The sequence below is a fragment of the Eutrigla gurnardus genome (assembly GCF_963514095.1).
Source record: "Eutrigla gurnardus genome assembly, chromosome: 21".
Classification (NCBI taxonomy): Eukaryota; Metazoa; Chordata; class Actinopteri; order Perciformes; family Triglidae; genus Eutrigla; species Eutrigla gurnardus.
In genome coordinates, this window is record NC_139932.1 from 10,094,750 (window position 1) to 10,110,905 (window position 16,156).

General features: G+C 41.1%; 2 protein-coding genes across 2 annotated transcripts in view; one reads left to right on the forward strand and one right to left on the reverse strand.

Annotated features, from left to right (window-relative positions):
• The window catches only part of snd1 (staphylococcal nuclease and tudor domain containing 1), a 159,890-nt gene extending 150,358 nt beyond the window's left edge, over positions 1-9,532 (reverse strand). Inside the window, exons 1-4 of the mRNA XM_084038890.1 lie at positions 9,339-9,532; positions 6,665-6,814; positions 5,606-5,726; positions 5,025-5,106 (exon numbers count right to left, since the gene is read on the reverse strand). Coding sequence (XP_083895016.1) covers positions 5,025-5,106; positions 5,606-5,726; positions 6,665-6,814; positions 9,339-9,413 — 428 coding nt within the window. The 5' untranslated portion in view covers positions 9,414-9,532. The remainder of the gene's footprint in view (positions 1-5,024; positions 5,107-5,605; positions 5,727-6,664; positions 6,815-9,338) is intronic.
• A 4,327-nt stretch (positions 9,533-13,859) lies between these two features.
• Positions 13,860-15,718, forward strand: pax4 (paired box 4; the record flags this gene model as incomplete). Its single annotated transcript, XM_084038840.1, has 8 exons — positions 13,860-13,890; positions 13,984-14,114; positions 14,232-14,447; positions 14,545-14,635; positions 14,817-14,945; positions 15,030-15,112; positions 15,199-15,262; positions 15,366-15,718. The coding sequence occupies 8 exons, from the start codon at positions 13,860-13,862 to the stop codon at positions 15,716-15,718; spliced, it is 1,098 nt and encodes a 365-aa protein (XP_083894966.1).
• Positions 15,719-16,156: the final 438 nt, after the last annotated feature.

The following is a 16,156-nucleotide window of genomic DNA, read 5'->3' on the forward strand; positions in this document are numbered from 1 at the left end:
TTTCAGTGCAACAAAACATCGGTTCTTAGCTTCAACGTTCTCATTAAAATTCTAGGACTGCATGTGTATGGGTTTGCTAGGGCTCAAGCTTTGTTGAAGTGCTGTTCCTGACCTGATCTGCACTGTAGTGGCAACCAGCTGATGACCAGAAAATAACTGCTAAAAAAGAAAAAAAAACGTATCCGAGCATTTTGTGAAGAGACAATAACAGTGTTTGACAGCTCCTTCAAAGGCAACCACGCAGCTGGCTACAAACGCCACAATTAATTCCATGCTGGCTCTTTAAATTGTGTAGCCTAATGCTTTTTGAGGGCCCTTTAATTATATTCATTACTTCAAATGGCCAACAGGCTTTTGTTTAGAATCTAAAGCTGCCCGGTTGATATGGCAGTAGCTTTTTTAAAAAGGAAACAGTGCACAAACCCAATTTTTCACATCTTGCTGTCTAAAACACATTGTTCACTTTGGAAAAGCAACTAAGTGGGTCTCGATTAAAATGCCACACACATAAACACATGTCGCCTGTTCTCTCGCTGTGTGTTCCTAATTGGACTTTTGGACTCATGCCCAAAAGCAGTCCACTTCCCTTTCCCCTCGCCACTGATTTAGCTACTAACGAAAAATTGAATCGAAACAGTTTCTTGCTTACTGTGCAACAATCGTGAAACTTTCTGTAAGAAGTCAATTGTGTTTAAGCTACTTAGAATTTAAGCACCAAACAGGAACAGAAAGCTGGAAAGATAGAGAGAGAAACAAACAATGAAATCTAGGAAAGCAGACATAATGTAAAGCCACGGCAATAAATGGAAAGCAACACACACGCAGAGACTGTTTAAGATATAGAAATAACTTCATGTGTGGAGGCAGATGATAGTGAACTTATCCACGTCTCTAAATAGACTGGCTTCTTTATAGGTCAGCAACTCCTTCCAACCAGCACATTGCTTGAAATCAAAACGGATATTGATGGGTGAGAAAGTGCAACATTGAGCAAGGCAACTGAAGGAACAAGGACCAGGGGAAAAAAAACCTAACGTTTCAATTCCCTTATATTTGAACACACTGGAGGCTATATCTTTCATCTCCATGTGGCTCCCTTGTGTAAGCAAAAATACTTTAAATAGATTCAAAATGTTGAACTTTAGCCAGCAGTTTTCCAGCTCCCTGTTGTCTTAGAGTTTTAAGAGGGTGTAGGAAGTCATGTTTTCTCGCGTACATGACTGGAGGAGGTCCACTCCTAGTGAGCAGCGAGGTCCAAATGAGCACAGGTCATCCCCCCCTGACGTTTACACCCCTCAACAACAACTCCTCTGGGGCTCCAGATAAAAAAACGGGCAATGGTGGATCATAACGCACAGTCAGTCTCCATGTTAACGTAGCTCCCTTCTGTTCTGGTGGGTGAGCATTTTATAAACCAATCAGTTAAACCCCCTGCCTGCGGCTTTAATTTTTCAAAAGGAAAGTATATTGCTATGGAATCGGACCAATTTTCAGGCTCTACTCACCTCAGTGAACGGATAAAGCATTTTTTGTTTGAGTGAGTGACGGAGGCCGAGATGAAAGTCTGAGCACGGTAGATTGATGAATGTGTCTGTACCAATAACTGTATGACTGAGCACCACGGGCTGCATTTTTTATGCCTGATCAAGTTCAAGTGACACTCAGTCAAATGATGAAGACTCAGCAGACCAGCAAACCAAAAGACTCATCCGTGTGATTTAAATAAATATAAATCTGTCCCGACACTGTCAGCCGCAATATGTTGCACAAAGCTCAATCTGACGGAGAAGATAAATTGCAGGATTCATTAGATAATGAAAAACGTTCAAGTTAGAGATTAGACTAGAATGTTTTTGTTGCACTAGTCAAAAATAGTTACGATTGCAATTAATACATTAAAGGATTATGACTTTGTTGGCCAAAAGAGTTGCAGACAGTGTAACAAATAAGTGGAAAGGAAACCATGTGTTTGAATAGATGCTTTCAGGGGAAAACATCTTGTATGAGTATGGAGAAGGTTCTGCTGGAACAACTTAACACGGTTCTTCACAACACCCGAGATCAAAAGCAGACAACTAACCACTCAACAACCGTGTTGATGGCTCTGTGATGACCTGGAGGAAAACCATACATTCTATTGAGTTGCACTAAACCGAAGCCTTTAAGGGACTATGGAACTGCAAACATAAAAGACATAATGTGAAATGCCATTCCAAACAACAGTGTTTACTGAACACTGAACAATCCTCCATTGTAGCACTTCAATGTGAATTAATTTGTACAAAACGGGTTAAGTACCACTACAGAAAATGGGATTTGTGTACAAGAAAGTAGTTAGCTGTGTTCAAAACACATGATTGTTATATATTCCATTATTTCAAACATATTCCAGCCCTTCAATCTGGGAATTGGCTGACCGTCACCCCGAGCCAAAATCCGCTTCTGAACACGTTTCACTGCAATGTCCGAAGCCATCATCGTTATAAAAGCCTCCGTAATTATGATCACATCATGGTTAGTGTGATCAACGTAGCCAGTCACGAGGGGTAATGATATTGGAGGCTATCGCACCGAGGGAAAAACAAAGGCCCTAAGTCCTCACTGAGTAATGTGCCTCCCCTTTGGCCAAATGATGCCCACTTACACTTTAAGGATCATTTACATTAGCGCTCGTTCTGGGCCATTGCACAGAATGCTTAAAATGGGTCATTAGTGGCAGAATATTCACATCATCTCCGTTCATGTTGGAAGATACAAATGTAGCAGCATGAGTCAAATTGCTTGTAATGTGTGTAATGTGCAAATACTGCCACTGGGGGGGATATACAGTGCTTTGTCATATAGCACTGGGTGTGCAAGTGTATTTAGGGGATTACTCTGTAAGGGCAATGTGGCAGAAAAAGGTTTCAGTGGGACACTGTAGCAGCAGGGTAATACTGCCACCATCTGGGACACAACGGATCCATCTCAATTCTCTACAGTCGGCTATTTGAGGACTTGCATGTGTAACTCCCACAGATTTACCAGGGTTGTGCTGCTATACGAAGATTACATCATGTTGCCAAAAATGATTTTCCTCTACAGTGTTTCCCGCAGGATTTTTTTCAGCAGCAGTGGTCCCCGAACCCTCTAGGGGGGTCCGGGGGCATCCCCCCCCGGCCGAAATTTTTTTGTACCCTTTACATTGGAATGCATGAATCTGGTGCACTTTGAGAGGAGAATATGCACTTAAATCCTATTCAAACAGTCCTGTGTATTACTGTAGATGGGATTATTGGTGTTGCCTTTTGTGTCTTCATTTACAGATTTTTATATTTTTGTATAGTAATATTTAACAAAAAAATGCCACAACGCAAATATAATTTGCACAATTTATTTACAGATTTTTGCCTAATGCTTAAAGGAGTCATCACCAGGAAATCGCAATTTCTCTTGTTAAAACATGCATATCTGTGTTTGACCTCAGATGAAACTTGCCTGAAAGGCTGGAGTTTGAAAGTGGCGCCGTTTTTTCGCTTCTGCTCTTTTTCCGAACAGGAATAGCACACAAGGGTGTGCATTCCTAAAGCACGAGATTTTGATTCTGCGCCTACGGTGACGTCACCGTGGAGGCTACTTGCATAAGCCCACCCCTCTTTCACCACCCAACCCCCCCCCGTCCGCTACCTGACGTCCTGCTGTAAACGTGTCTCTTCAACCGTCTCTGGCTCTTCACTCTCCGGTTCGGGTTCCGACTCTGGTTCGTACATAAATGCCTGAATTCCGTAAGGTTCGTCATTTAGTGTGTGCGCCATGACAGGGGGCTGTTTATGTTTTGGAGTCTGCATGCAGGCAAGCCCCCCCGGCTCTGTCCTTCCTGCGGCGAATCAACGCGCGCCTCATTACATATTATACAATGCACATCCGGACCAGTCAAAACCTCACGCGTAATCTCGCGTGATAAAATCACGGTACGAAAAAGGGTCAGAACAAGCTCAATGTTTGATTAAAAATTTTTTTTTTTTTTCTAATAAGTTTTACGAATTGATCCAAAGCGATCCAAGGGGGGCTGGATACGTATAAAACCAGGTTATGACTCCTTTAAACACTAAACATGGTTGCTATGCCCAAAGCATAACTGTTTTTTACATAAGACACTTTGTTCAAAAATGAAATCTCCTGCAACAATGGGCAAAACACATATATTACACATAAATTATAAATTATAAACCTAACTAAAATTTGAAAAGAACACAGACTCACACACATGAAAAATAAAAAATAAAGCTAATTGAATACCAATCAGTGTGAGCCTTAGCACTACAAATAGACCTCAGGTGAGCTCAGCTCCTTTGTGAGACAGTGAGAGTCAGGGGAAGAGGACAAGAGAGCGACACTGGTGGTCATGTAGCGACACATTTTAGCAACTTACTTTCTCTCTCTCTCTCTCTCTGTCTGTCTCTCTCTCTCTGTCTGTCTCACTCTTTCCTTCTTTCTTCGATCTTCCGCTTCACTCGCTACTGCTAGAATCAATGTAACTTTGCAACCGTGTAGGGTAGCCTACTGCCAACAACTGCCACACTCGCTGTGTATTTGTCTTCTTTGATGTTGGTTACGTGACGATGTGCCGCGTGCTGCGCAATTGACGTTACGCGCTGTACATTTTCTAAAAGGAGCTACGTAAAAAATCCTTTAAAAAAAAATCCATATGGTACAGTCACATATTGCCTGGGGATATTGGATAAAATAGTAATGGGGCAAAACATTTAATCTAAATATACTATATTATATTATTATTATTATTATTATAATTATTATCAAAACGTAGAAAGAGAGGGAATGAAAACCTAACCTTTTCCAGAACAAGTACCAGTTTCATGCCGATGCCTAAATGTTCTAATAGTGAGTGTTTAACTGCTGCCAAAACCATATCAAGCACTTGGAACTGTACAGCATGCATATGTCGTGCCCTCGTACCTATATATAAACCATTCATGTGAACAAACAGTAATACATTACAAGAAGCAGAGAAGCAAAGATCTTACTTGTTCCCCCTGATGCCTTCCCTGCGGACTGTGGCAAGGCCCTCATTCACCAGAGAGTCAGCAATGTTCTCGCCTGTTGTGTCTAAAATGAGAAAACAATTTGGGGGATTTTTTAGAGCTCAGTATGATTAAAATTACACAGCAGTTAGTTCTGGTTGGGTAATTTGCTTGGACAAGAGGTAATCATGAGTGCTGACATTTAGAAAAGAAAAAAAAAAGGGGGGGGGACAATTATTCTTTTGCAGGTGTGCTGATTGCAGCTCATCATCTAGCAGCAGGTAGAATTTCACAGAAAATTTGTCATCAGTACTGTACTACCAGCAAACCATTTGAAAAACAGGGTCTAGTGGCATTTTAGCACTAAATACATACACAACATGTTGATAGTCCATTCATAACGCAGAATTCTGGAGAGCCCCCGAGCTGCAATAATAACTAATTCTGTACATGGTCCATCTAATATAATTTGCTTTATTCTTCAAAAAATAAAATGCTGAAAAAAAAAAAAGATGTAAAGACTATTTGTACCAATGTGGACTTTGCTCAGACCAGTTGGTGATTTGATGCAACAGACAACTCACCTCTTCCAAGGTAGACCATGCCGTACTCTCTGCCCAAAGCGGTCTTGATTTCCACAGTAAAGCACACTTCTTTGCCGATTAGCTTCTTACGCAGGAACTCTCTGGCTTGAAAGGCCCATGGCTTGAACACAGATATTATACAGAGAATATTAATTTACTCTCATAGATCAAATCAAAAGTTGTGTGATGTTTCCCTGAAGTCAAATTTAAAATGTTACGATTACAGCTGTGTTATCTGCCCGGAGAATTGTTTTTGTTGTTGAAAGGCACTACACTTTTTTTTGCAATGTTGTGTAGAAAATGGGCTACAACTGCATTTAAGTATGCCTGCCAGTGTCGCACAATGACAAATCCTTGAATCCCTTAATTTAAAATAAAATGAGTATTGTACTATTTTCTGTCTATTATCACAGTCGGCTGCCCCTACGGCAGGTTGTTTCCTTTTGACACACGCAATGGTCCACAGTAATAAAGTGAAATACTACGCACTAAACACAATGATCAGTAGCCAGATAATCATGTTAGAAAAAGCGGCTTTATTATTTATAATATTATCTTGGTTAAAGCAAACCATCTCTGCAAGATACATTGATCTTTTTCCTCTTTGATATTTATATGAACTTTTTCTTTTTTTTTTGCATTGGTATCTAAATTTTGCAAGATTGAAATTTCTGCATTTTATTATTAAACAGCCAGAAGAACAGGCAATTGAAACATTGTGATAAATAATTTGATGGACTTTTAAAAAGTGTGAAGAGGAAATTAAGATATCACTGGTGTATTAAATCCTTTAAAGCGTTCATTTGAGACTTGACTGGTTCACCTCTGGGCTACATCATCATTTATACAATAAAGCATGGTATGAATAACAAAACAATCCTTTTAACGGCTTGATGGATACAAGGATCACAAAAGCAAAACCTTCTCCCTACAATGAAACAAAGACACACAAATTGGAATACGATAGTGTGTGCTGTAGGGCAGCTTAGCAAGACCTTGAGTCTGCTTTTGCCTTTGCCAAACACACACAAACAAACACAACAGGATATATCTGCTCACCTCATCAGGGGTGTCCTTGGTGTCGGGTTGGGCCTGAGCGGCTCGACGGGCCATGGTTCCCGCTCGGATATTACTGAGATTGATCTGACGCTCCGGGGGTGGTCCACCTCTAGGCTGGCCCCGAACAATGATGGCACAGCCTGACAAGACCTGGAGTGATCACAAAAAAAAAATGTTAACTGGAGGACATCAAATCAAGAGTAAAATGTATTGGCAACCGTTTCATCTGGAAAATGCAGATATAATCTTCAAAACACTCTCTTCTTGCTATTAATATCTATTCATCACAAAAAAAGATGTTGCAATTCAGAGGCCAGGAACACCAGGAACAAATACCAGACTAATAAACCTGTGTGGAATGAAGAAATTACAGGTCGTTTCGGTTTCTATTTCCACCCAGGCAATACATGCACTCTGATTCATTCAGTAAACCGTTATATTTGCATTTCATTGCAGCAAGTGTCAATCTGATAAGCACTATGGGAGGGTCTTGAAGGGTTTGAAACTGGTGTCATATAAACGCATAAACTAAGTTAATGATTTAGATCCTAGCTCGTGTTAAAGCCACAGTGTGAATGTTAAATCACAAGCCAATTCACATAAATCGCAGTATCTTTAAATCAACAAAATCTTAAAAGATGTTACAGGGGCCTTGAAAACTATTATAGAGCCAGAAAGCAACTTCACGTTACCACGGAGACAGTCAGCCATTCTAACACAAGGTGAGATCACACCACCTGATAACGTAGCTAAATAATAATAAAAAAAAAAAATAGATAACGCACTCTTGGGTTTGACAACCATGGCATTTACACGAATCCGAGCAAACATCTTTTATCTACGGACTCTCCAGTGTGTCTGCGGGGAGCATCACCGGGGGCTGTTGATCTAAGATGTGGGCTAGATAAAGTCTTTCATCAAATCACCACCATTCCCGCTATCGGACCCAGCCCCTCCAAGTACAGGCTAAGCAGAAGAGTAGTTGTAATTTTCATACAGTGACCAGGCATGGAAAAAAGAGGCACTGTCCTCTCCCCCTTCTTTATTTACAAAAGGGACAAGTTCCACTTGGAATGCACTAAACAACTTTGCTGTACTGGCTGACCATCTTTCTCAAGGCACAGAGTTGATTGTATTAGATAAGGGCCATTAATGACGATTCTACTACAAACCTAAATTCTGTCTACTACCACGTGCATAATAAATAAAAGACAAAACTGGTGAAAGTTAAAGCTAGAGTTTATTTGAAGTTAATTTCTTACTGAAATCATTTTAAACCAACTACTCAGACTCTAGTGCACAAAACGCAATTCCTTATAATAAACCCACAAGAGTGTAACCTACTCACACACTCCCTCCACCCAGGGGAGACACCAGTGGTTACCTGTTTACAGTTGTTACCACAGTTATACAAAAACAGCCCTTCTTCCAACCAGGAGACGGGTGTTGTTGAATACGTCTCTGTGATAAAGCAGCATGAGTGACCTTTTCATACTTATACTATCATGTAAAACAAGATAACCCATAAGATACTGTTTGCGCCAGGACACTTGTTAGGCTGTAAATCTACAGGGCATTTTCCACAGGTCAAACTATGGAACTACTCAAGTCATTCATTGTGAAAATCTGTTAACTTAATCTAGATAAGTAACTTAAAAAGATCATCAGCAAAGTGCCAGTGCCTGACAATAAAAAGTTAAAGAAGGTGAAGTCGCATACGGACAGAGACCAACGTTACACACAACCACCAGGATGAGTGGGAGATTATAGGGGCAAGAAAGCTATAGCTACGTGTCAGTTTCCCGTGGTTGGCTTTTTAAACAGCGCACGGGGGAAATGCCCTGTCTGGGACTTTTAAAGTGTCGAAACACATTAAGCAGCACATCGTGAGATTTCCTATCGTGAATAACCGCTAGCGTTAGTTCAAGCCCTGAAATATGACACATTTATAGGAAATGTTGAGAGGGGCATTGATGAAACGGTATAGAGCAGAAGCTTAGAGTGTTAGCTTGCATGCTACTTGGCTAACTACTCGTTTACAACTGGCCGATAAGATACATTTGCGTAAACGTTGGCAACTCCATGCTCAGTGGCAGCGCAGACTACGAACTTTATTCATAAATACACACTTGCTGGACCGTTAACGCCAATTAGCTTACATTAGCCGATAGCTGGGAAACTAAACATCTGTTAAGTTACTAAATGACAGTTTCCGTCCAGCTTAGCCGTTAACGTCAGTACATGCACGTTTAAGCAACACTGTCCCATGGCAATGGACTAATGACAACTTCATGTTTGTCGATTCACTTTACATTTCCACCGAAAACACTTAGTTGAAGTTACAGCTAACTAGCAAGATAGCAAACATGTGCTAACGTCAATTGCCTTCAGCTTATTAGCAGGCTAGCATTTTAGCCAACGAGCTAATGTTAGCTGTCATGCTGCCGCAGCCAGGTGAGCTAGATGTTGGTGACAGTTGTTAGCGACACATTGGCAACACTGGCATTTAACAGACCGTTACATTCATATCGCCAAATAAGTTCAATTAAAGTTGCATGACAACAGACACTTAAGTTTAACGTCAGCCTTCATGAGCCATTGGCTCACTTAGCTAACTAGCTGTATCGCTAGACTCACGGAGTGTGCTCACAAATGCATACGTTAGGTTTCGTACCATTTTCACAATTCCTCTTTGCAGAGAAGCAGCTGCAGAAGGGGCTGCCTGAGCTGGTGCCGAAACAGATGCCATGTCCACCGGTTTGAGATATAGCGTCGTTATGGGGGACCAGGTGAGGGAGCTGGGACTCTGAAGAGAGGGACTCTTCTACTGAAAGCCAAGAGAAAAAGGCTGAACGCCGATCAACACACACGTTATACCGGAAACACACTCTGCCATGCATACACACACGTCAAAATATTTCCGGGTCTGGGGAGCAGAATGAATTGGAGCGAATGGAGCCGATCCTCGATCGCATAAGCAAATTGAAATAAAGTCTTCCGGTGCAAGAGGTGGGACACGTCAGCATAGTGTTAACCCAGCAAATGCTGCCTTCATGGTCCGTCGGAAAGCGTAATTTCCATCTGGGCTTCACAGAAACGACTCTATAAAATGACAAATTAACTACCGGTATGCTATTGCCTAAATGTTGTAACAGTTATCAAAAAGAAAAACAGATGTTAGAAGTTTTGGGCAGCATAGAAGACGTCTAATTAGCTATGTTTAAAATGTGTATCCTGCATTAAATGTTAATAACACAATAGTTATGTGACTATTTAATGTCATTATTTAATTTAATATAATTTAACAGGATGACACACACACATACATACATACTCACAACCTAGTATGGATGAATATTAAAGGCCAAATATGATCCAATTGTGCAGGAAAAGCACAATTGGAATTAATGACATGAATGATGGCTGCATTCCATTTAGGTGAGCCAGTTCCAGTACACTGGTATTGTGCATACTCACTCACTGTATGGTTTACTGTGACACTTACTGGAATTAAGCCATTGTTAATGTTAATACTAACACCTTTGCATTGATCGGAGAATGTCTGTCAATTTAAACTCTAATAAGGTTTTTGTGTATTAACATGGCACACCACTAAATCTGATAATTAAAAATAATAAGTGATGGTTAAATAATAAGTAATGGATAGTGTCACCATCAATATTGTGGTAATATAATCAAACCAGTTTTTTTTGTTTTTTTTTCTGTGCTTGTTTCATACATTTCTACAACGCCACTCACAGATGCTATGTGAGTAACTGTGTGAGTGGGAAGCAGGGCATTACGGGAAAAGAACACTAATGCTCATGGGACCTACTCTAAATGTTTACAGGCTAAATACCTTGAGATTTTTTTTATGACTCTGACATTTATTCCCAAAAGGAGTCACTCGTGACTACTATGAACTGTGTGTGACAGAGAGCAAGACACGCAGACAAATTGCCCCCTTGGCATAGATTCGAACTCTCTGGTGGTTCAAAATCTCCCATCGGTGTTTAGTTGGGTTGAGACATGGAAACTATGAAGGCCACATCATATGGTTCACCTCATTTTTCATACACATTCAACCATTTACTGATCTCTTGTGCCCTGTAAGTGCTTTAATTGTTACCTGTCTGTAGATCTGCTGAACTGTTTTTCCGAGGCACATTGTTTTGTATCCCTGCATTTGCACTGAACTCTAACAGGAAAGATGAATTTAACCAAGAAGATGCTCTTTTTTACAGCATAGTGTAAGTCTCATATCCTGTAGGACTTTCTTTTTTTTATTCAAGCATTTTATTTTTATCAAGTTTTGTTACAAACGGTATGTTGTATGGCTTGGAGTTGTAATTTTAACTTTAGTGTAAGCATTATGTTATTTTACATGTTCATTCCAGTCATCCAGTGGATTTGCTAGATGGGCAATTCAAGCCTGAGCACCATCCTCTTTTTATTACTCAGTTTCCAGCCGACTAATTTATACTAGTCATTTTTATTTCTTTACATATAAAACAAGAGTGTTTTTTTGTTTGTTTTATGATTCACTTACATATTTAAGCAGTTTCAAGAGAGAAGCTGGCATCGTGATATCACCTGAAGAAAAAAGACAGAAAAGGTGATTTACATGATAAATGATGAATACACAGATACAGAAAATAATGACAAACTGTTTTTTAACAAAAAAAATGTAGGAATTTTATTCATAGTCGTAATGCATAATTAGCATGAAAGATCGCCATGCAGAAATATGACATCATGCATACAGCCTGACATGGGCTACAATACGTTGGATTCACATTGCCCACTATTTTCCTGTTCAGATAAATAAGTAATTCTGCAACAGACTAGAAACCTCTCTGTGTTACTGAACAGCATGTTTAGATTAACTTGGAGCTGCTACACACATGTGTGGTGCCTTTGGCTAATGCGCATGAAAACTCTGTAAGCGTGTTAAGGTATTCAAATGTCATGTGAATCTTGTTATAGTGCTCAAGGTTTGTGGAAAGAAATTCACATTTGACTAAATCTTCTTCACTATCAAATCTAACGATACCTAGGAAAACACGAACATCACTGGAACGCGTATTTACATCACATCACTGCGTAATCGAGTTGCAGTACGCAACTATATGAACCTTAAGGCCACATCCGTGTGCTTGTTTTAAAAAAATAAGCATTTAAGACTCAGTTAAAATCGAATGGCATGTTAACATAGATTTGTGTTCAAGCCTTCTGCTGAAAACGGCTCCAATAGCCACGGACACGACAGTAGAGGAAGGGAATCTGTTAATAATAAAGAACAAAACAAACGTGTGTGTTAACAGGATGCATAAAATAATCACTTTAGCAACAATTACAATAAGAAAACATGGGCGATACATGAATCTCATAACAGGGTGGGAAATTGTGCAATAAAGCGAGCAGGGAGGCTGGTCCGCTGCGCACACGGCACCTCGGTGCGCTTTGGAGATGTTTTGGTAACCTTTTTACGCGGATGAATCACACACATTTCTCAACGCGTCAGGGCGCAGTAAAGCTCTGATACACATGACTGATGCACAAGATAAACACCTAGGATGTGTTCATAAAATGTACACTTATTGTGCGGCACGATTCGGCCACTTAAACTTCCGCTGCCTCCTTTGGCGAGCCCAGATTAGAATTTACGCACCAGGAATATGTGGTACAGTTTTAACAACACAAGCTAAGTACTTTAATCAGCCTCGTTCGGCACACACTCTAAGTGCAATAAAGTACTATAAATCAATGACCACATTAACTCCCCGGTAATAAATAAAAAAAGGCTTGCCTTATTTGTCCTTTGTCTTGGTTGGCAAGGTGATGATGGTGTCCAAAAATGGCTGCCCTCTATCTAACCCGGCTGATTGTACACAGAGAGTATTATTGTCCTCTAACTCATGGTTAATGTATAATTTGGGCCATATGGCATTTTAAAATCTGAGCCTTTATTTCGGTGGCACTTCGATCTGTGTGGACCCAACTAATGATATTCAATTAGTCATTAAACAGACCAAAAGACGAGCCTTGTGTGGGTTTTCACGTAGGCTAATATTTGCTCGTCAAATATTTCCCCTTTGAAACGTTTACAACGCATTTTTATCTGCTGGCTGCCCAAGGAACATCTGTGAGGGTTATTTTAGCCTCCCTATTCTGGACAAACGAGGTCCCCCAATTGGCCCTCTCCTTGCGCCCACATACGAGTCTATTTGTTCACGTTTTGAAAGAAAATGTAATAAAGAGAGACTGGGTGATGGATTTATGATTTATCAAAAGCACTTCACCATATGGCAGTCGTCATTGGCGCAGATTTCCAAATGTTTGCTTTATGAAAAGGAGACATAGAGATCCTTTTCATCTGAGCCACTTAACCTGCAAAAAAAAAGATGCTCGAGTCACGTGACTCGAGTCCCCCCCCTTCCCCCAAAGGGTCGAAAACATACCAGTGTTGATCATTTAGCTTCTTTGAAAGATGGAATGTGTACATTTAGCAGGATGACACGTGTTAAAAGACTGAATGTGTTGCACTAGAATACGTGGGGTTGTCTGATTGAGACTAGGCGGCCACTGCGCAAAAGGAAGGCTGTCTGAATTCCCAAACTCCAATATTACTAAATTGGTATCCTACTGGTTACAGAATCAAACATAATTTAATATAATAATTCTATAATTTAATAGAATACGTGGTAAAGCCAAGAAATGTAGAACTCTATTTGGCAGAGAGCACCGTTTTTTATTATTTCTATTTTCCTCTACACATTTGATGTGCTGACAACGAGATGGAGCTACAAAATGTAGACCTACTTAATTTAAATAACGATTAATGTGACTTCTAAACTTCTGAAAATACAAGTGAAGTGAAAACCAGAATGTTGTTGTACGTCTTATTTAAAGAACCACTAAACCTAAAGCCCATTTGAGTCCATAATCCACACATTCACCTCCAGGTAATAATGACATTTCAGGTAACAGGCCACCACGTCATGTTCTGCAGGCCTATAAATGTCAGCTGAAGGGCGTGATTCCCCTCACTGTCCTTCACCAGAGACGCGGAGTTACATCACCTTTCTACAGGCGACGTGGTGTCGTTACGCTTTTAATTGTGCGTGTTTTTCTGGGAACATTACGCATTTAGTTTTCGTCAGTTTCATCATCAAGCCTGGAAGCAAGAGAGGAGATGTGCGGAACAAACGACCTGCCAAACGAAGGTTATTTTACAAATTGTATTATACTATTATATTATGCAGTGAAATAAGCAACTGTGACGTATAGTAAGTGTGATTTAAATGTGTTATGACAAGGTGGTGGAAGTGTCAACCAGCTGGGAGGGATGTTTCTCAACGGAAGACCTCTCCCAGAATCCAAGAGGAGGAAGATGATCGAGCTGGCCTCGGAGGGAGTGCGTCCGAGCCAGATCTCCAGGATACTTCGGGTACGCGCAAACAATCACATTTAGTGGCTCAAAGTTGGCTGCGTTGCGCGGACAGGTCAGTTTTATCATAAAACGTCACATTTATACGTTCAGAATTGATAAAAGTGCGCATTCCAGGTGTCCAGCGGGTGCGTCAGCAAGATCCTGAGTCGCTACCGCCGCACCGGACTCCTGGAGCCCAAAACCATCGGAGGGAGCCGACCCCGGCTTCTCACCCCGGGCGTCATCTCCACCATCATCGGGTGCAAAAGGGAGAATCCCACCATCTTCGCCTGGGAGATAAGAAAACGTCTCGCGGCGGCGCCGATGGGCAAAGCGTTCAAAGTTCCGAGCGTAAGTGAGATTCAACTTTTTGTTTGCGTGAAACCGACAATGATGCCGCCATTTGACGTGTTGTTTGTTTTTGTTTTTGCATGCTGTGATCTGCAAGGTGTCGTCCATAAATCGGATTTTAAGGAAGATCCACTTGGATCACGGACCTATGTGCATGGAGATCAATGCGCACATCAGCACCGAGCAGGGTGAGTCACGTGTGAAGGTCAAAGGACAAAGTGCAATTTCACAGAAATTGAAGAACTATTTTTGTATAGCTGTGGATTTCCTATAAAGTACTGCACACCAACATGTGGGTGAACTACAAAGAGATATGATTTCTATATCTATATCTACATCCTGCAGATATGATGTGTGTCCATCGTGCAGATTTTGATTCTCTGATTGGAGAAGAAATGAATGAGATGTCTGAGACGGGATGCGGCCAGAAACCTAAAGGTGTCCAGCATCGAAACCGCACCACCTTCACACAGGAGCAGAGCACAGCACTCGAACAAGGTGACCTGAAATCTTATAAAAGGCCCACGCATGTCTCAAGCTAACAACACAACAGTTAAATACATATTTTCTATCCCCGATCAGAATTCTCTCACAGCCAGTATGCGGACATGTACACGAGAGAGAAGCTCTCCGCTGAGATCCAACTTCCCGAGGACACCATCAAGGTAGAGTCATCATTTTATTTTATTTTTTATTATCAATATGAAAGAGAGCAACATATTAAATCCTTTTCTCGTCTGGCCTCTTGCAGGTGTGGTTTTCAAACAGACGGGCCAAATGGAGGAGGGAAGCCAAACACAGCAACGGCACACAGAGTAAGTGTGTTAAAGAATTCACACGAATACAATTTAAAAACACCTGCTTTTGCAGAAACCTCGGAGAAAGTAAACCAACTCATTCCCTCAATGTGGCACGCAGGTCTGAGACCTTCTGCACATCTGACATCCATCCCCGTCACACCCTCGCTCCTCCATCAATCTAACAACGCGATGGCCCACACCGTGGCAGACAGGACGCCGCTGGACCTCCACAGAGATAGACTGACGTTCCCATTGGTCCACCATGACGCGGGCGCCAGGGCGTCCCTCCCTCTGACAGCCGAGACATTGAGAACAGAGCAGCCGGGGCCTCAGTGCTGGAACCAGCAGGGGATTTCTTTCACCGTGAGCCCGTTTCAAACAGATGGGAGGCTCGTATTCACGCAGCAGCCCTGGGATGTGAGTCCACACTCGCTACCTGGACTAAACGTGTGGCCACGTTGCCAAACATAAGTGAGCGTGCTTGTAAATTTTGAGTGCAGCTCAATTGCAAGACATTAGGGACGCATTCTAACCAGCAGGGGGCGACAAAGGACTGGAGTTACAATTAGTACACTCTCCCTTTTTTCCCTCCACAAATGCACTGAGCTCAGTTGTCACGTTAACTTCAATCCATAAGGTGGAAGATAGGAATTAATATTCAAAAGTCCTTGCTGTTAACTTTCATTGGTCCCAGTGGATCTTAAATCAATCCATGACACTGACTTGCAAAGAAGATCAAGTTGATTCAACTTTGTCAAACATGAATTGCCGAATAAAGCTGAATAGAAAAGTTACGTTTTTTTTTTTTTAATGGGTTTTATTTACGTTTGTTTCCAGAAAATAAGATGGACTATTATATGGAAAGGTGTGATTAAGCCAATGGACTATGGGTTTTCTTTAGGGTACATT